Genomic DNA, 20,113 nt, shown 5'->3' with positions numbered 1-20,113 from the left:
GGAGATTCATCCAGGATTTTTCGAAAATTGCTGGACCTATGACTGAGTTGACCAAGAAAAATGAAAAATTTATTTGGAGTTCTAAGTGTGAAGGAAGTTTTCAGGAGTTGAAAAGATGGTTGACTAGAGCGCCTGTTCTAGCTCTACCAAATGGACATGATAGTTTTGTAGTTTACACAGATGCATCTAAGGAAGGTTTGGGATGTGTTTTGATGCAAAATGATAAAGTGATAGCTTATGCCTCTAGAAAATTGAAGCCGCATGAGGGAAATTATCCGACCCATGATTTGGAATTAGCGGCTGTGGTCTTTGTTTTGAAGAAATGGAGACACTATTTATACGGAGTGACATTTGAGGTTTTTACAGATCACAAAAGCCTTAAGTACTTATTTTCTCAGAAGGAGCTGAATTTGAGGCAACGTAGATGGATGGAATTTCTGGAAGATTATGACTGCATTATTAAGTACCATCCTGGAAAGGCCAATGTAGTGGCCGATGCTTTGAGCCGTCAGGTACAAATGGCTGGATTGATGGTTAAGGAATTTCGATTATTGGAGGAAGTTAGCTATTGGAATCCTCGATTAGAACCAAGGAAGGTGATTTTGGGGAATATTGTGATAACCTCCACTCTATTGGAACGTATTAAGGAATCTCAGGAAAAGGACCCTGAAATGCAGAAGCTGGTGGAGAAAGTCAAGATGGGAGACCAGACCGATTTCACTTTGGGATCAGATGGAATATTGAGATTTCGAAATCGGGTGGTTATGCCAAAGGATGAAGAGCTTAGAAAAGAAATTTTGGAAGAGGCACACCGATCAAAGTTTACAGTACATCCAGGAGGGAATAAAATGTACCAAAACTTGAAAAGTCTATATTGGTGAAAAAATATGAAGAAGGAAATTGCCCAATTTGTTCAGACATGCTTGGTTTGTCAACAGGTTAAAGCCGAACATCAGAAACCATCTGGGCTTTTGCAACCTCTAGAAATACCTGAGTGAAAATGGGAAAATATTACCATGGATTTTGTATCAGGCTTACCAAGGACACAGAGAGGCCATGATGCCATTTGGGTGATAGTAGATAGATTGACTAAATCGGCTCATTTTCTGCCGATTAATATGAAATATCCATTGGAGAAGTTGGCCAGATTGTACTTGGATGAGATCATTAGACTACATGGTATACCTGTGAGTATTGTGTCAGATAGGGATCCCAGATTTGTTTCGAGGTTTTGGCAAAAGATGCAAGAAGTGTTGGGGACTAAGTTGAACTTTAGTACCACCTATCATCCCCAGACTGATGGACAATCTGAAAGAACAATTCAAACTCTTGAGGACATGTTGAAGACTTGTGTACTGGATTTTGGAGAGAATTGGAGTAAGTTTTTGACTTTAGTGGAATTTGCTTATAACAATAGTTTCCACTCTTCTATTCAAATGGCTCCATACGAAGCACTTTATGGTCGGAAGTGTAGATCCCCAATTTGTTGGGATGAAGTAGGTGAACGGAAAATCTTAGACATGACTACTGTATCTTGGATTGAGGAGGCTAATGAAAAGGTGAAATTGGTACGGCAAAGAATTCAAACCGCTCAGAGTAGACAAAAAAGTTATGCCGACAATCGGAGAAAGGATTTGGAGTTCACTGTTGGAGATATGGTATTTCTCAGGATTACGCCTTTAATAGCAAGTTTGATGTCTGGAAAAGGGAAGAAACTACAACCAAGGTTTGTAGGGCCTTATAAGATTATTCAGCGAGTTGGGAATGTAGCCTATAAGCTGGAATTACCACCGAGCTTATCTCGTATTCATAACGTGTTTCATGTGTCCATGCTTAAGAAGTATCATCCAGACCCCTCTCATGTTTTACAACCGGAGAATATTGAGATCGATGAAACCCTAACCTATGAGGAGAGACCGGTAAAACTTCTGGATCAAAAGGTGAAGGAATTGAGGAACAAGCAGATACCACTAGTGAAAGTTCTATGGAAGAACCATGGAGTAGAGGAAGCAACATGGGAAGTTGAAGAGACAATCAGAGATAAGTACCCAGACTTGTTCATCAACCAAGGTAAATTTCGAGGACGAAATTTTCTTAAGGGGGAGAGGATGTGAGGACTCGCAAAAACTATTATTTTATGCCTAATTTATGGTTTAATAAATTATTTAATTGGGTTTTATTTCCAAGGAATATTTTCTAGTCTTATTAGACCTAAATACATGGTAATGTAACTTCGTTATATTTTTAAAATGATTCGTTTCAAAAATTAATTTCCTAGAGCGCGTTTCGTAAAAATAGTGAATAGTGCTTGGAGATTTTATCCGCGTAGTAGCACAATAAGCTTGGAATATTGGAGACCTGTACTATGGTCCTAAAATAGGTGATCTTATGAATAAATATCCAAGTGATAGTTAGTAGTGCAATCGTTATAAGAATTTTTCGAAAGTTTCGCGTTATAGCGGTAAAATTGACGGTACGCGTTTTCACACGCGCGACTTCATTTGAGGGACTTTAGACCCTTATTTCGGGACAATTAAGAGTGAAGAATATTTACATGAATATATATGCATTAGAGGTTTAGTGCACTAGTGAACCAAACGCGCGAGAAAATCGAGCCGTAATCACACCAAACGGCCCCTAATGAGAGTTGACTTTTGGGTGATTTTGCACCACACATTGCACCTTCTCTTGGAAGCTAACTTAGATCAAACACACTCTCTCTTCTCTCTCCTCATGGCCGGCCAAAACACTCCCTCTCTCTAACTCCTTGTTCTAAAATTTCTGCACACTAATCTCACCCAAAACCACCCCAAATCACCTCCAAATTTAACCAAACTTGCACCACACCTAGCTTGACACTTGAGGAGCATTTTGAGCTGCAAAAGAGAGCTAAAACTCACGGTTTTTCTGGGGCAAAAAGGACCGAAATTCTGCTTGAACATCAACCCCAAAGTAAGTGATGATCTACCCTTGAAAACTTGAAGATTGGAAGCTATCTTGCCTTGTTAAGTTCATGCATGCATTTGGTTAGCTTTTGTATGGTGTAAAAATGTGATTGTGGGCTCTTGGAATTCCCACACTTGGGTTGTTGTTGCTGATGTGATGATTGATGGTGATTATATTGTTGGTTTAGTGATTATAATGATGCATTAGTGGTGGGTAATTAGTAGGAACTTCATTGGGTGTAAGAAGCAAAAACTTCCGATTCTACCCCTGTTTTATTCGGCCATTTTAAGGCCAGTTTTTAATGAACTAATGGCTTGAACTGGATGCTTATATGATGTATTAGAGGTGTGGAAAATTTCATTGAAAAATAATGAGGTTTGAATGGGCAAATGAATTTTTTTTAGAAACCAGCAAATCTGGAAACTGATTCGCGTATGACTCTGACCAGCAGTAGTATTTTGGCTATAACTCTGTCCTCGGATGTCGAAATCATGTGCCGTCGGTGGCGTTTGAAACTAGACATTCCTAGATTTAATTTGGTATAAAATACACGTTCTGATTCTTTGTGAGAAAGCCGAACCAAATGTTTTAAGTTCGCTGTCCTGTTGCTCTGTTCGTCTGGAATGAAGTGGTCAGGCAGCAACTTGATGCCCGAATTTGAACCAGTTGGGTGCCGAATTTGGAAATGATTTCTTCTGTGATATTTTAGTCCTATGAATGTATTTTCCAACGGCGTAAGCCATGCTCGATTTCGAGCTATATTGACTGATTTGTGACTGAAACAAGTGGACTGCTCTGTTTTGGAAAACCCTAATGTTTGGACTGGTTTGGAACCAAATCTTGGAGTGAACTTGTTAGTTGATGTTTTTGATATTAAACACTTACCAAAGATATCATGGATATATCTTAGACCCTTATTTCACAAATGAACCATGGTTGGATAACTTTCTTGGTTAAACGATTGGAAATTTGGAAAATGAAAGTCAAAGGCAGATTGCCTTAGGATTTTTCTTGAACTTTGGTTGGCTAATTAACTACCTTGCCGAAGGTATTTTTCCCCGAAATTCGATAGAGAGATACTTTCCATATAGTATTGAAATACTGCCAATTTTGGTGCCAATTCAAGTTCGTTTCGATACCTAGTTAAAATTCTAAAGTTGGGGGTTCAAATCTGGAAAATTCTCATCCAGTCTTGAATTTGCTCAACTTTGAGCTACCGTATCTTGGTACTCGAAACTCCGATTCTTGATACGCTTGTTTTGTTATAAACTTCACTTGCAACACTAATTGAGCTGCAAATTTCAGAGGCCGGTTTGCAACGTGTGAATCGTGCCGAATTTTCAAAGTTGGCCGAAATCCAACTTAATTCTGCCATGAAAACCGACCCTGCGTCTTCAAGCTCATTTTTGACCACTTTTCACTTCAATTCATGGAAAAGTGTCTTCTAGGAACTTATAGTACTCTCTAAGAGGTTTCCAACGGTATAAAGTTTTCCAATTCTCAACTTATACCGAGCGAGTTATGATTTTTCAAAGATTCATCATAAAACTGAAAAATTTTCCAATTCCAAAGAAATAGAGTTTTTCAAAAACTCTTTGTTCTTTTGATATTCTTAAACGTTTTGCTTACGATCTTCAAGATAAAAACTCAAATATTATTGTACATAATAAAAGGCAAGTTAAACCTCGATTTACGTGTAATTGAGGTTCCTTTTTGCGAAATAATCCTTAGATTGTACTAATGTACAATCTTCTTGATAAGTGGGTTAATTGTATGATTATTCGCTATTAAATTGCCAGGCGCGCAAGGAGACCTTCAAGAGGATCTCACCGCGGACACTTGAACTCCCAGAAAATAATTCTTATTGAATTGCTCGGTGAGTGTCAAGTGTGTGAATTTTGATACTTGTTTAATTGTGGTATTTGTTGAAAGTTTTAAAAATAAGGGCGGGTGCGTACTTTATCGCACTCGTTCTAATTTCGAATGAATGAATGGAATGTATTGAATGAATGAATGAAATGCAATGTTATGTCATGAATGCTTGTGTCGTTGGAGTGAACCTCCTCGACCTTCAAATGAATGGGGGACGCCCAAACTCATAGGCCAACCTTAGACTCGAGCCGGTAATGGGCTTGGTCGGGGACTGGGGCGAGCCATGAGATACACATAAGCTCGACCTAATAAGAGGTCTTGCTTGGCATACTCGTAGAGTATCGCCCAATAATAGACTTGTGGGCCCTTGGGGTGTACGGTGGACGGAGGAAAGTAAGTGGTGATCTACGGAAATGGAAATACCGACCCGGTTGACAGGAGGGTCAATGCGGGAAGGTATACGAATGACAACGGCAGATCGAGTGGAACTTAGCTCCTGAGAGCTACTATATCCTTGAATTGTTTCTGATTACCTTTCATGTTTGATTGATTGATTATTGAAAAGACATGGCTTTATTTATTAAATTTGGGATTGTTATTTGACTAAGTGCTTGCATGTGTGTTCTTGGCCTCACGAGCGTTAGCTCACCCTATAGTTTTGTTTTCCTTAACAGGACCGAATCTTGGAGAAATATGAAGGAACCATCCGTTGTACTTTTGTTAAGACTCCTGTTATATATTTTGACTAGGCCCTGGTTTGGGTTGTACTTTTGGAAATTGTAAAGTTGAAAAGTTTGGGCCCTGATGTGTACTTTGAATTTAAGTCGTTTCATGACTACCCGATGTACTGGTGATACATTAAGTGACTTGTTAAGCTTGAACGCTTCCGCATTATTGTATTCGTGTTGATCTCATCGAAGTGTTTAGTTCGATTTTAAATTGAATGGAATTGCTTGAGTCCTGGCGGGAGCTGGGCAGGCGTCCGCGGATACCCTTTGGTCCGCCTTAGGGAGATGTGGGGCGTCACAGTTGGTATCAGAGCTTAGGCTTCAGATCTCTGTAACGTATCCTAGGCTTAAAGTTTAGGATGCTTGACTGTGGGATTAATTTGGATATTATGTGAACAAGGATCTATTGTATCTTAGGGGTTAAAGAAATTGATTATTCGGGAGTTCTTATTTGGGACTTGCAGAAGAAACTGAGGAATTAGGTGATGTTATATTGAAGGAAGAGATGGGATGAGAGATTTGAAGTGAAAGATTGGATGAATTTGAATTATCATTATATTTGTAAGTGTGGAAAGAATTGAGATAATTATTAGTACTGGCTATGGAGGATAAGAGACCGAGATTTGATAGTCAAACTCCATGTGTGATGATTTTGAACCAAGATAAAAGTACAAAGGAATAAAATGCATTTTCCGCCCACATATCTTCTAAAGAAATTCTGCTTTGAAAATTTAAAGAAAAACTAGGATGTACTAGTTTTATTTGTAAGCGATGAGTGGAAATAAGATATATATGCTTTAAATATGGGTAATTTTCCGATTTTGGTAAAAAGGTGAGTTTTACTTGAATTTCAAATTTGAAAATTTGTGAATAACTAATGAGTTGTTGAACTTTGTATATGATGGGTTAATACAAGATTTACATTTTCTAAACTAAGTTTTCCCCCTTGATTGTATATTGGTGTAATCTCACACTTAAATTTGTCCATGCTTTACACGAAGAAAAATATATATATATATATCCTGAGTTTTCGAAAGAATGGCAAGCTTATGTTTAATAATGTGAATCCTGAACTTGATAAGATTTCTGATTACTTGAAATACTCTTCTTATGTTTTAAAATTCTTGACTTTCAAGAAGAGTGAGCCAATTTTAAATGTACGGACTGAGGCAACTTTGAGATATAGAGCAACTGCATTCAAGAGTACAAGTTAGTGTGAATTGATTTGGTTTCCGTTTGACACGTATCGTAGCAAGTTGTACTTATTCTTGGGTTTGAACTTGGAGCTTGAAACTTTAATTACAAAACCCTAAGACTGGTTATTTTTGGAGATGATGGTGTTCCGACTGGTGGCTGGTTATTAAAGATTTTGAACTCCGAATGGATAATCTTGGTTTTAGCTTGCGTTATGGCTTTATTGGATCTAATTTCGTAAAGGCGTGTGATCTGATTGAAATTAGTGATGTCTGGACCCCTTTGGTTTAACTATGGACTTAGAAAGGGGTAGTGCACGCTGTGAGGCCTTTTGTATCCTGCTTGTATGTACTTCTATATTTTTGTGGCACTTAATTGCCTTTGTGCAATATTGGACATCTTGGTCTTGTTTTGTAACTTCTAACCGTGCTATAACTTTTGATACATGTAATGAATCATGACCTGATTTTAAATGTTTTTGCAACTTGTATACGCATTACGCTCTTTATGCTTAGTTATGCCTTTTCCTGTGCTTATAGACTTTTCTTAAGTAGGGTAGCAGGAATGAGAAAAGGGGACCGTGACCGAGGGCTTAGACAACCCTCTAATGAGAATAGATGACTGGAGGAAGTAAGGAGTCCTATATTCATTGTATGTGGACATATTATATGATATTTATTGTGGTACTTTATCTGATAATTATAGTAATTTTAAACTATATCTTATCATTATGGTTAACAAATAAAGTACGATAAGAATACTAGAGTTTATCATTATCCCATGATGGGAGAGATTGTGACTCTATAAATGTTTTAGGGCTCCTGGTCCCTCTCACCACTCTGACATTCGTTATTTTTACCCATCACTACAATAACATAAGAGAGAGTCAGGTGAGGGAAGGTAGACAGCAAAGGGTTATAGTTTACAACCTTGGTGATTGAAAGGCTTGCTGAAAGGGTTGTGAAATTCTTCTCCAAAATATCTTCAATATCTCAAGATATGTTAATCTAGAATTTATTTCTTAATTTTAATTTACAGATCATACTAAAGATCCCGCTCCTTAGGGCTAACACCAAATTCCTTGAAGAAACCTGAAATAAATTCTAATTCTTTCTCTCGACTGAAACCAATAATTTCCAGTAGCAGCAGCAGCCTATCATTTGATGTTTCTTCACAATTCCTCTTCAATTTTATGGTCCAGCTATGCCTGCCAGGGACATCTATTCGGTCACAAATTATTCTTAACAAAACGTGAGACTAAGATTCAAGAGACTAAACATAATCAAAACTTATTTCTGCCCTTAGTTACAAAATCTGATACATAACAGCATGCATCAGATTTTCCATACTCAAGCTTCTCAGCTCCTACCAGGTCAGTCGCTTGTTTATTTCATCTGTAGAAAAATCCTTCTCTCACTGAATCTTATTCTCTTCCTCTACCAAACTTAACTTGCAGCTTAAACATATACTCAGTTATACTCAGTATATAAGTGTTATTCACGAAACTTACCCCCTACCTTAAGTGTTTGGAATTGCAAACGTAATCAGTTTCCTTTCTAGTTTCGTTCCCTCCAGTCCTTAGTTAGTTGATAACGAAGCTCACCAGGCTCTCAGTCTTGCTCTCGGTATTGGTTTGAAGGAAGAGGTTTGTAGCTTTGCTTTTCCACTCAGCCACCGCCCAGGTATTATAACAAATGATCTCTCTTAGCTTCTCTCTTTCGGTCACTGCCTAACTTAGCAAATGTTGGTAGTAAATTTCTCTCTGACAGCTATCTGAATAGGTGTAATTCACCTCCCAATCTAATAGCCAATTTCTACTTATTTTCTCCCTTCCACCGCTTAGACTTAGGAGATGGTTGTCTTGCTTCCATTCGGTTCCAAGCTCTCCAAATATTTCCTTCTCTCGGTTCCTGTTTTGTTAAAATTCTCATAGTTATTAAACTCGGTCCGGCCCGGCGGTTCGACCGGTCAACCCGGTGAACCGGCCACTGAGCCGGGCCGGTTCGCTAATTGGATCGTTTTGACAAATAAACCGTTGACTTTTCAACGGATCGGCGGTTCAACCGGTCAAACCCGGAGAACCGTCCGGTTTTATAGGAAACCGGGTTTGCATGTTAAAAATGTTTGGAAGATGCTGGAGTGAAGCTTCGAACCAACGACCTCTTGTATTGAAGAAAATGCAACAACCGCTACACCAACAACTCACTTGTTTGTCATTTAGTCTTTTTTTTATATTATATATTAGACTTATTCTTATTTTAATTTTCCAAAACATAATTTATTTGGAATCTTTTAATAAATTTTATTACTCCCCAGACTCTATAAATTATGAAATGAATTTAAAAAATAACATATCACATAATTCATTCTAAAGGCAAATATCGTTCCTAATAATTCTTTGCATTTAAAATTCATAAATAAACTAGATAATTATACTTAGATAAAATTTTATTCTTGAAATTTGATGGATTACTAATTGCATTTAGGTTTTGTTAATTCTTATAAGAATTAATGATTCTATAATAAATTAGACTAATTGAGCATTTACTATGACATAATTTATTATAGTTTTAACCATATCAAAAATTATGAAACATAATATTTAAATATATTTCGTGACCCACCGGTTGAACCACTCACCCACTGGTTGAACTAGTAACCCGTTCACCCACCTCTTTCGCCGGGTTCCCCTCCGGGCCGGGTTTAATAACTATGAAAATTCTGATAGCTTGTTCCTTGGTTGCATGGTAGTTAATCTGAAATTCAAGGTTGGTTTGGTCTTTTAGTTTTAGCTTATTTGCTTACTGAGGGCTGTAGTTTTATGATTTCATGCATTGACTCCTAACTTTATTTGTTCCAATTTGTATATTCCCATAAGAATTTTTCCACCATTATAGGATATTTCTAAATCCTCAATTTTATCAAATTCAATTTAGACATTTAAAAATAATAAATGTAATAAAATAAATGCAAAGTTTACACAAAATTTTCTCGAGTTCTCACAATTCAGCTTTAAAAATCCTCTCAACATATTTTTCAATCAAATTTTTATTTTACATATTTATATCACTACAATATATATTTTCTACAAAAGCTTTTCGATCTGTTTTACTTCAAACTGGCTTGATCTTCAAAGACACATAGGGGGACTTAGCCCCAATGCTCTCCCCAAGCAAAATGAATTGGATTGTACTACGAGTCCCTACTTGTGGACATAGCTTGGTGTTTGACAAAAAAATCCCAAGCAGACAAATTGTGGCCAACAAATTGGATATCAGCATTTTTCTTTTCCACCCAAGTTTCCACCAACTTGCATAATGATTAATCATGTTATGAGTCCTGAACCAAGTGAGCAATTTGAGTAGGCAGTTGCTTGATTTGAATGTAAGGGTGCTAAAGAAAGAGATAAAGAAAATTGAGACTGTATGCAAGATGAGGGACCAGGGTCCCGAACGAAAAAACTGTTTGGGCCGGTTTTGTTTTATCTCCACAGAATGTAATTCATTTTGTTCACAATATAATTCACTTTTAACAACTTGTAAATATAAAATAAAACTAGCAGAATTCAGGCTATGCTAAACACAGCCCATGCCCACTTAAAATTTCAAGAATAATTAAGTAAACCATTCTTTCGCATAAAATCAGGAGGAGTCAAAGTAGAATATATGCCCACTTATGTATATTACTAAATATAAGAGTAAATCTTAATCCTATCACTAAATACTAATTAGTTAACTTAACTATAACTGTACTTGGGCGTAAAATTTTAATGGAAGCTGATACGTTGGAGTTTAGCTTAACAATTAAATTTGAAGTTCTTATATATTTCAATGTTATTTAAGAGTTGAAATTATGAGTTAGGACTTAAAATTATGAACCTTCTTTTTATTTTTATTTTTATTTTTTTAGCATATCATGTTTGTTTGAGTTAATTGAATTTTATTGGAAAAGCATATAAGATATTAGTCTGTTATAACAATTTTGTTGAGAAAGTTAAAATATTTTAACTCACTATCGATATTTCGGATATTACTAAATTATCGGTTCTTTGATCTAATTTATCAAACTAAGATTTGGACGGTGATCGGATATTAGTCTTAAAAAATCAATTGTGAATTACCAAAATTTTTTTAACCAAATTCCTGATTATTGGGCAATGAACACCCATAAACATAAGGGCTAGACTTATTTGACTTGGCATGAATAAAAGGCAAAAGGAAAAAAAAAATGACGTGCAATGGCAAGAATAGCAATGTGCAAGAAATGTTATTGTAGGTAGCAATAGCGAAACTGTAATTAGAGTTTAATTAAAATTTATCTTAGAGTTGAAATCTATTATTAGTCCATTAAGCCTGATCTAAGAGTCATGGTTTAGACTGCACATCCACCCAACCAGTTAATAAGTAAATTAATTATAAGTTAATTAAGTTAAAATTAACCCATTGGGCATCAAAGAACTAAATAAAGGTCACATTCTTTTTTCTTTTTTTTTTTCAGTAAAGCCCAGTGTTAAGGGCCAAACAATTATAATACGACGAATACAATTTATTCATTAGGCTGAAATCTTTTGAGTTCATCGAGCCCATTAACAAACATCGACAAAGCAATGAAGGATATCATTGTTCTGAATATAGAGATGAATCACTTGTTGCATCAATAGACATGACAAAAAAGAAGGCAAAATGTTAAACCCTCCATTCTTCATGTATACAAGATAGATTTTGTGGGCTCTATACATAGTGCTAAATTTGTTGTACAATATTCGATTTAAATCTTACCTTTTTTTAGTTAAATCATGGCCATCAATCTTTCCAAACAGTTGCTACCCTTGCCCCAACCACATAAGAAGCCTATGAGCCGTTAGCATATGTACCTTGGACTGAGGTGGAGAAACAAGGACAAAGTTACATCCGACTTCAAAGTATCACTAAATCTGGTTGGAGAGGCATATTGATTTGGGGGATCAGAGACCTCTATAATTACCCGGGACAATCGTACGGTGCAATGTAGGCGCTAGTACAATAAAAACTGACGGATTTGGGGCCCTGAGGGCACGGTTGAGGGCCAAGATTGGCCCTCAAAATTTTGTGCGGCTGAAATTACACCATGTAACTCGATTTTCGCGCTAAATGTGGGACCCATCACTATCTGTTGTAAAAATACATCATGTGAAAAAAAAGTTACACGATGTACAAAGAAAGTTACATGATGTTGATAATGACCAAAATTGGCAGGGACGATTGCACCTGCAACCGTCCGTGCCCCGAGTCCAAAATAGACACTATAATAACAAATACAAATACTAAAATAATAACGGAATTTTTAATAGATATCCACTAAACACTTATTAGCACATTTAAAATCACTTAATTTATTATATATATATATATATCTATATACATACATATATACTGATAATTATTATTCCCCTTATATTTATATATTTTCTTTAATTAATCATGCCTTTCTAAAAATCAAAATAAATACCCTTTAGACAGACTCAATAATAATACGGAAAAGTGGAACAAGATTTTTTTCTCTAGAATTTTTGCCCCAAATTCAATCCCGGCGATCCAATTTCAAATTAGTCCATCTCTTTTTATGGATTGCTCTCTGCAATCAATACTGTGTTTGCAGAGGCGGTGAGGCCTGATCCTGGATTTGGAGAAGCAGCTAAATCCTTGATTTGGAGAAGCAACAGGGTGGAGAGAATTGGTGAAATGACATGTAACGTTGACTTGGTGACTTGTATACCTATACTATAGGGACCATTACCTATTGTCACGTGTTTAATACCCAGTACTACTCGTCCTACCTATAGTCGGGTGTGACAAGTCATATATCACGTGTAACCTTCAATAATTCTTATTAACAAAAAGCCTTCAACAATTTTTAGACATACTACTGTACTATTGAATTGTTAGGAATAGTATATGAGGAAAACTTTCTAATACAAAAAATCTTTTTTTTAGGGTTTCTAATACAAACAATCTACCTCTTGAAAGTTATATTGGACTGTAAAAAAATGACGTATATTGTTTGATAGGATAGCTTTTAACTTATAAACAAGCTACTGCTTAAACTAATTTCACTTCAATATTTGTAAACCTAGTTGATCTGTAAAATATGTAGATGAACAAAACCAAGAAATAATCTCTCGCGTGTGAAATTATAAAAGATCTCCTTTAACATCAAACAATTTAATTGAATTGAGTATGATTGCATGTGTAATAGTATCTACTATATCAAAAATATCAATAAACTCGTTATTAGTTTCTTTTTGAGAAATAGTTCATTTCGAGAGATCATTCAATGTTATATTTTCGATCTCTAAAATTCCAAACTGTGCCTTATTTAAGGAGTATCAAGCTCCTGCCACTTGACTCAATAATCGTGGTTGGTACCTATATGAAGTGGTTTTTACTTTAAATTTTTTCTTTTTTTTTTTAGAAGAGAACTGAGACTTAAAAATGTAGAGAGGACGTGAGCTGCACATTCTCCTTAGTATATATATAGAGAAAAATAGGGGTGTACAAAATTAAAAATTTCGATTTACCGATCGAATTTAAATTGAATTTGGAACTTCGAATTCGGTAATTCGAAATGGAAATCGGAATATTCGATTTCAAATTGGTCAAATTCGGTAATGAGATTTTTCAAATCAGAAATTCCGATTTCGAATTCACTATTTGAAATCGAAATCGAAATTGAATTCGAAATTCCTATTTCGATTTTAAATCTGTTATATATATATATATATATATATATATATATATATATATATATATATAATATAACATTTATATTATAATAATAATTTTTATATTCATGAATTGTGTGAAATCGGAATTCATTTTTCGATTTTAATTTCATTTTCACACACATATATATAATATTTTTTTATATATATGTAATATAATATTTATATAATAATAATAATTTTTATATTCATGAATTCGGTGAAATCGAAATTTACCGAATTTCGAATTTGAATTCGGAATTGGTGAATTCAAAATTGAAATCGATCGAAAATTCTGATACCAAAATTTCAAAAAATTCTAATTTCAAAATTTTGAATTATCAATTTCAATTTCGATTCACACCGCTAGAGAAAAACACACTTTACTTCCCCTAGTTTAGATTAACACATTTTTCTTATTATGTAGCTGGGACGGTGTTGGAATCAATAGCAATCATGAATGGTTGATGCCACGTCTTCCTCTCCGGCTCTGCCACTAAAGGTATCTTCGAAATCCCACTCAAGAATATTACGCTTTAATCTCTCTTCTTCCCCTCCAATTAATACTAATAGTAATGCACAATTACAAGTTGTAGTCCACCACAGCTGACGGCGCAAATCTCATTCCAGCATTCAATTCTTACACACAAAACTCATTCAGATCACTCGTTTCTCTCCCTTGGAAAACGCGTCCGATTTTCAAACATCAATCCAACAACTCCTCACCCTTTACTCTCTCTTCCTTCTTGTGATTCCCTTCACGCCCCACCATTGACTTCTCTCCTCACTTCTTAAACTCACTCATTTTGTTTAATAAGATAAGAAGAAAAAGTAGAAAGGAAAAGACTTGACAAAGAAAAGTAGGGTTCAACCGATAGCCCTCCTTGCCGGAATCCATTTTTCTTCTTTGATTCTTCGATTTCTTGATCAAATTTTTTTGTTGGTTTGGCCTGATTTCAGTTTTTCGACCATAAATTCCATCAGAATTATACTGAAAAAAAATACTGGTATTTTTTTCTTCTTCTTCTTCTTTTTGTTTCGGTTTCTGGATCAGCAACCTGTTGATCCATCAATGGAATCGTTATCTGATGAAATCAAGTCAATATCCCCAAGTTTTTCAATCAATAAATGAAACCCAAATCGTCATTAATCCGCAGCTCGTCCATTTCAGATAGCGCCGGGGGATTGTTGTTCAGGTCGTTATCTGCAGCATCATCATCAATGGCGGCGCCGAGGAGTGTGGTGGTTGATGCCGGCAGTGTCGGCGTTGGTGTCGGAGGAGGGAGGGCGAGGGATGAGGAGAAGAGTTTCGGGGATTATAATGCAGCGGTTGCGGGGGATTCGCCCACCGGGAAGAAGGGTAAAGGAGGGGAAGGGGTGATTTTTCCGTTGTCCCGATGGGAAGTCATGGCAGGGTTGGGTGTATTTCTGTTATTTTCCGTTGGATTGGGCTGTATTTACCTGACAATGCCAGCTGCTGATTATAGTAAGCTCAAGTTGCCTCGGACCCTCTCTGATCTTCGCATGCTCAAGTAGGATGCTTCTTTTCTATTAAATTTCTTTTATAAATGCAATTCATTTTTGTTGGATTTTGTTTATAATTATCGATTTCTTTATGGTGTGGTAGGACCCTTGCATGTTGAAGTTTTTGTTTAACTGGCTGTTGTTAAGTAGTAGTATGATATGGTGATTGGAATTGAAAATGTGTGTGGTATTGTGAGGTTTAAGTGTGGAGTTAATTGGTCAGGTTTATAGGGGTGTTTAAGCAGTGGAATGTGGATAGCTTGATACAATGTGCACATAGACATAGGGGGAAGGGGTGAGATTGTTTCATTGTGACTCGAATGGTAGAACACTTGATAGATGCAAATGGTAATTCTTTGAGCTTGCATAGAAGTTCGAAGATCCCAAAGTGTACTATTGGTTTGACCCTCCAAGATCCTACATTTTTAAGAGCATAATGTACATTTTTAAAAGCACTATGTACTGGTGTATTGCTTTTTATGTATTAAAAGGATATAATTGGAGAGAGCTATGCTAGACTTGAAGTAGGGATTGGGCTGAATGTGGAGCAGTGTAATATATGGCGTCATATCTTCAATTGAAGATAAATAAATGTGAAATGGATAGGAATGTACCAGTACTATGGTTTAATTATTTGTCATGTTTGAATTTGAGAAGTAGGTTCTTTCCTTATCTTTGAGAATTGGAAATATGGTATTGCAACTAGTTAAATAGTGGTTTAGAATTCAAGACATATGGTTGAAACAAACATTTTTATGCTTACAGTGGTCTGTAGTTCGAACTTCCTAATGAAAGAAATGCAATATGAGAAGGAGAGCTTTAAAGATAAGGCTTCAATTGATGCGTGCAGTGAGAATAAAATGTGCCTTATGGTTGATCCAAGGTCCTGTCCACCTGGACCCAAATATAGCTGACCTTTAATTTGCTTTTTCCAATGAGCTTATTAGATAATGTTAGACCAATTTCATGGCTGAGGCAACTGAATTGGTTGATAGAGAAAGAAACAACAAATTGTCAAGGATATGTGGATCCACTTGAGTTTACCAGCATTATGGGAATATTGATATAAATTATCTGCGAAAATTTATTGATGGGGTAGGGGAAATTCATGCAGTTAGTAGATCCTTTGCTGTTTTTGATCATTTAGGGATGATAGACATTGTCAGGAATTCATAGTTCTCTCCTTTGGTTCGCAACACAGTGAAATAAGGAATTGCAGAACATAATAATAGAGGGCTTGTGTAAGTATATAGTGTTCATAGCTTTTCCATGAATTAGTTTGAGTCTTCTACAATTAACTTCGAGGAGCTCATTTGTGTTTCAATTTATGCTACTACACTTTCTCCAAAATGGAAAATAGTTCCTTAATATTGGCAAAAAAATTCCTGGAATTGTGTTATTTATCTTGCCAATGCGCAAAGCCTATTCAAAGAGTTGAAACAGGCATGTTGTGTGTATGAAACTTCCAAGTTTTGGAACCTTGCACTATTTCTTGGTTTTTCTATTGCATTTTGTTGAGGGAATTCATGCTGGAGGTTGGTCTGCTGGACATGCAGAAATGAAGTCTTGTACCACAGACAACATTTTTATTTATTTATTGGCCCTGTAGCATGCAGTTAATTTCACCAGGATAAATTTGCTATTGTATATGCTGGTACTTTGAGAGTAATTTCCTTTCCCCAGCCAATCAAAGCTTTTAAATTTTCTGGAGGTGCTTGAGTATTTGTTGCTTGTTGCCTGTTTAGTTGGTTGCATTTTCTTGGGCCACTAATGGTACAAAGTTCTGCAGCTTACACTAGCGAGTAAGATGACAGACTTTTAAAATGGGATAGTTTTAATCATGTCAACCAGTTGTTTTTAACACCAATATCTGGTCTTAGATGTTTGTTTTCCAGATGAAGGTGTCAAAGCTGTGATTACATCACACGTGAAGCTACATGGTTAAAGATGATTTTTTTTTTTTTTTGGGTGAAGAAGAAGAATTTTCTTTTACCAATCCAAAGCTCAGAACTTTCGCCTTTGGTTGCAAATTTTGCAGATAGGGCTTGAGTAATCTGGTGTCCTAGCTTGCCCTTTCTTCAGCAGTGTCATGCAAATCTGGTTATTTCAAGTTGTATATGTTTTCTACTTTCTCTAATATGTCTTGACCTGAGTTTATTGATATCATTACTTTGCCATCAATTCCAGACTGATTGTTTGTATAGCCAAAATTTGTTTGATTTTGCTTGAAGTTGTGTTTGCTATTCTATTTCAGAGATCATCTTGGAACATATGCTAGTGATTACCCAGCACGGTTCATCCTTGGTTACTGCTCAACATACATCTTCATGCAGACATTCATGATTCCTGGGACTATCTTCATGTCGTTGCTTGCTGGAGCACTTTTTGGTGTTATCAGGGGCCTTTTCTTGGTTGTCTTTAATGCTACGGCTGGAGCATCATCCTGCTATTTTCTGTCTAAGCTAGTTGGAAGGCCTATTGTTAGTTGGTTTTGGCCCGAGAAATTGAGATTTTTCCAGGCAGAGGTACCTATTCCAAGGCTTACTGTTTTGTATATATTTTATTGGTAATATATGCACCTCATTCATGACAGTCATTTCCATTGCTCTTTTCAGATAGCAAAACGCAGAGACAAGCTGCTCAATTATATGCTGTTTTTAAGAGTAACTCCAACCCTGCCAAACCTTTTTATCAACCTGGCATCTCCCATTGTTGATATACCATTTCATATCTTTTTCCTGGCCACTATGCTTGGGCTGATTCCCGCTTCTTACATTACTGTCAGAGTAAGTTAATTTCTAATGGGTTGTGCCTTCAATTTGTGCTGTTTTCTATGGTAGTGGTCCCCCCCGCCCCCGCGTCCTCCCTCTCTTTCGCTATTATGCTTAAGATAACCCTTACAGGTGTATTAGTGTGACAGAGCAGTATATGCCATTTCTTAACATTGTAAAAGATGGAACTTACTAAAAAACAAAATTTTAGATAAATAAGATAGAGCATCTGTAGGCCATTGCTCGAAAGAGTCTTTGGACCAAGTAGAAGTGGGATAACTTGGTTCATTTTTGAAAGGGATTTTATTACCGGAATGCCTTCATTGTCTTGTTGGGCTGACGTTTTGTGGTTGTTCCTGGTAATGTAAGCACTTTTGCCATTGGAAATCTTTAACCTGTCATTGCCTTGCAAGTGGATTCTGTTAAGTTACACTTACTGATTGATGTTTTTTGATTTTATCTTAATACACTTGATCATATATGAAAATCCATGTGATGCTGATTGTTCTCTAGGACACTGAATATATAATTAGTTTTCTTTTCTTTCTTTCTGCTGTCAATGATCCATAGCATGGGTAATTCTGCTTTATTTTGAATTCTGCAGTTGTTTTATGTGATTGGTTATGCTTTGTGTCAGTAATTATGTGATGCTGATTATTCTATAGGACCCTGAATATAGAATTCGTTTTTTTCTCTTTCTTTCTGCTGTGAATGACCCATAGCATAGGTAATTCTGCTTTATTTTGAATTCTGCAGTTGTTTTATGTTATTAGTTATGCTTTGTATCGAAATTACTGAATACAAGTGGAATTACTGATATGCTCCACTAGTAATACTAGGTGACAGTTATGTCTCCATGAAACCTTTCTGTTATTTGTTGGTTCACTCCTTGAACACATTTTGATTTACAACTTCTGCTTTTGTTATCATCAGGCTGGCCTTGCACTTGGGGACCTAAAGTCAGTTAAAGATTTATATGATTTCAAAACTTTATCTATTCTTTTCCTCATTGGATTGGTGGCAATAATCCCAACCCTTTTGAAGAGGAAGCGAGTGTATGAATAGAGATATTTATTTTCACCTATCCTCTTTTTGAGGAAATGAAACTGGGGATAGGGTATGACCTGACTGGTATACCATTGTAAAATCTTGGGGAACAGAGGTGTGAGCCCTTTTTAACTCCAATGCACCTGAAGGTTAGGAAGTGGATTTACCTTCACTTGCAACTTGCAGTCAATCACTGCTTGAAGCATCAAAAGTAGTGCTCATTTATTTGATTTCTGTATACTTATGACTCACCTGTCTGCCTGGGGAACTGTGAGGGCACCAAGCAGCTGGAAGTGTTCCATGCTATTCATGGTTCAAGGGAGATGAAATATAACCAAATGCGAAATCATTTTTTATTCCAACATCAGCAGAGTCATCTTTAGTCATTTGTTAGGTAAAAGTAATGTTGTAATTTCCATAGGTAAAAGTAATGTTGTAATTTCCTTTCTGGGTAATCCGTTCCCTACGGCTGGTTCCCTATTTTGTTACATGTGTATACTATGTTAGGATCCTATCCGATTTGACATCATACATATTAGAAATAATGATTCCTCAAGTTTTTTTTTTTGTTATATGTTTTTCTTGGTCCACCGCTTGTATTATTCTACTCATGGTGTAACTTTTTCAATGTCATGCCACTCTGGGGATCAAGAAAGACATGGGCGAGTGTAGACAACGTTTGTTCCCTTTCACTGTTGATGCCTGCTCTCCGGCTTGAATTATTCAGGCTATTTATTACCTCTATATGATGGGTGCCCTAATGTCAGATTACCTTACTTTTTCCGGGGCCACTGAGATATTGTCTGGAAGCCTACTGGTTGAATTTAGTGCTTTTATTTTAGATTGCGAGACATTTGAAATGAAATCTGATTTAAAATGAGCTTTTGAGTTTTGAGAAATTTTTTATTAGATGTATTGTGTTTTCTCACGAGAGAGAGAGAGAGAGAAAGAGAGAGAGGGAGGGGGGGGGGGGGGGAAGCAACTTTTGAGATGGCTGATCAACATATTAACCCTTTTCTGAAAAGCCCTATTAATCACAGGACATGTCATTAGAAAGTGGAAACTGCTAAGTAAGAAAGTGGAAACTGCTAACTAAAAGCAATCCTACAACCAATTGTAATTCTAAGCGAGACAAATGTTCTACAGATGCTTCAAAAGTCCATCTCGTTCATTTTCTGTGTTTGAGATGGCACATTTACTTCTTGAAATTGTCTTGCCTTCTTGCCGTGTCAAAACTTGACTTCTTCCGGTCATGGATGTAATGAAGGCGACTGCCAGCAAAGCAATGACCT

At 36.2% G+C, this 20,113-nt stretch overlaps 1 protein-coding gene across 3 annotated transcripts; it reads left to right on the top strand.

Annotated features, from left to right (window-relative positions):
* Positions 1–13,906: 13,906 nt before the first annotated feature.
* On the top strand, positions 13,907–19,393 carry LOC113726946 (uncharacterized membrane protein At4g09580-like). 3 transcript variants are annotated; one of them, XM_072069084.1, is made up of 5 exons: positions 13,907–13,981; positions 14,651–15,011; positions 17,258–17,528; positions 17,619–17,789; positions 18,708–19,393. In XM_072069084.1, the coding sequence occupies exons 2-5, from the start codon at positions 14,701–14,703 to the stop codon at positions 18,837–18,839; spliced, it is 885 nt and encodes a 294-aa protein (XP_071925185.1). In that variant the 5' UTR covers positions 13,907–13,981; positions 14,651–14,700; the 3' UTR covers positions 18,840–19,393. The 3 variants fall into 3 exon arrangements, with proteins under 3 accessions (XP_071925185.1, XP_027106671.1, XP_027106670.1); XM_027250870.2 differs by lacking the exon at positions 13,907–13,981 and adding an exon at positions 14,350–14,486 and having other exon boundaries at positions 18,708–19,183; XM_027250869.2 differs by lacking the exon at positions 13,907–13,981 and having other exon boundaries at positions 14,459–15,011; positions 18,708–19,183.
* The last annotated feature ends 720 nt before the right edge of the window (positions 19,394–20,113 follow it).

Source organism: Coffea arabica, chromosome 10c, assembly GCF_036785885.1.
Source record: "Coffea arabica cultivar ET-39 chromosome 10c, Coffea Arabica ET-39 HiFi, whole genome shotgun sequence".
Classification (NCBI taxonomy): Eukaryota; Viridiplantae; Streptophyta; class Magnoliopsida; order Gentianales; family Rubiaceae; genus Coffea; species Coffea arabica.
Note: the sequence above shows the minus strand (reverse complement) of the source record. Positions and strands in the feature narration are given on the sequence as shown.

What these genes read in the sequence shown, in the direction of transcription:
- LOC113726946 (XM_027250869.2), top strand. Translation starts at nt 14,608, where the DNA reads ATGAAACCCAAATCGTCATTAATCCGCAGCTCGTCCATTTCAGATAGC. An exon ending in TCTGATCTTCGCATGCTCAA is followed by an intron (nt 15,012 to 17,257) that starts GTAGGATGCTTC and finishes ATTCTATTTCAG; the next exon opens with AGATCATCTTGGAACATATG. An exon ending in TGAGATTTTTCCAGGCAGAG is followed by an intron (nt 17,529 to 17,618) that starts GTACCTATTCCA and finishes TGCTCTTTTCAG; the next exon opens with ATAGCAAAACGCAGAGACAA.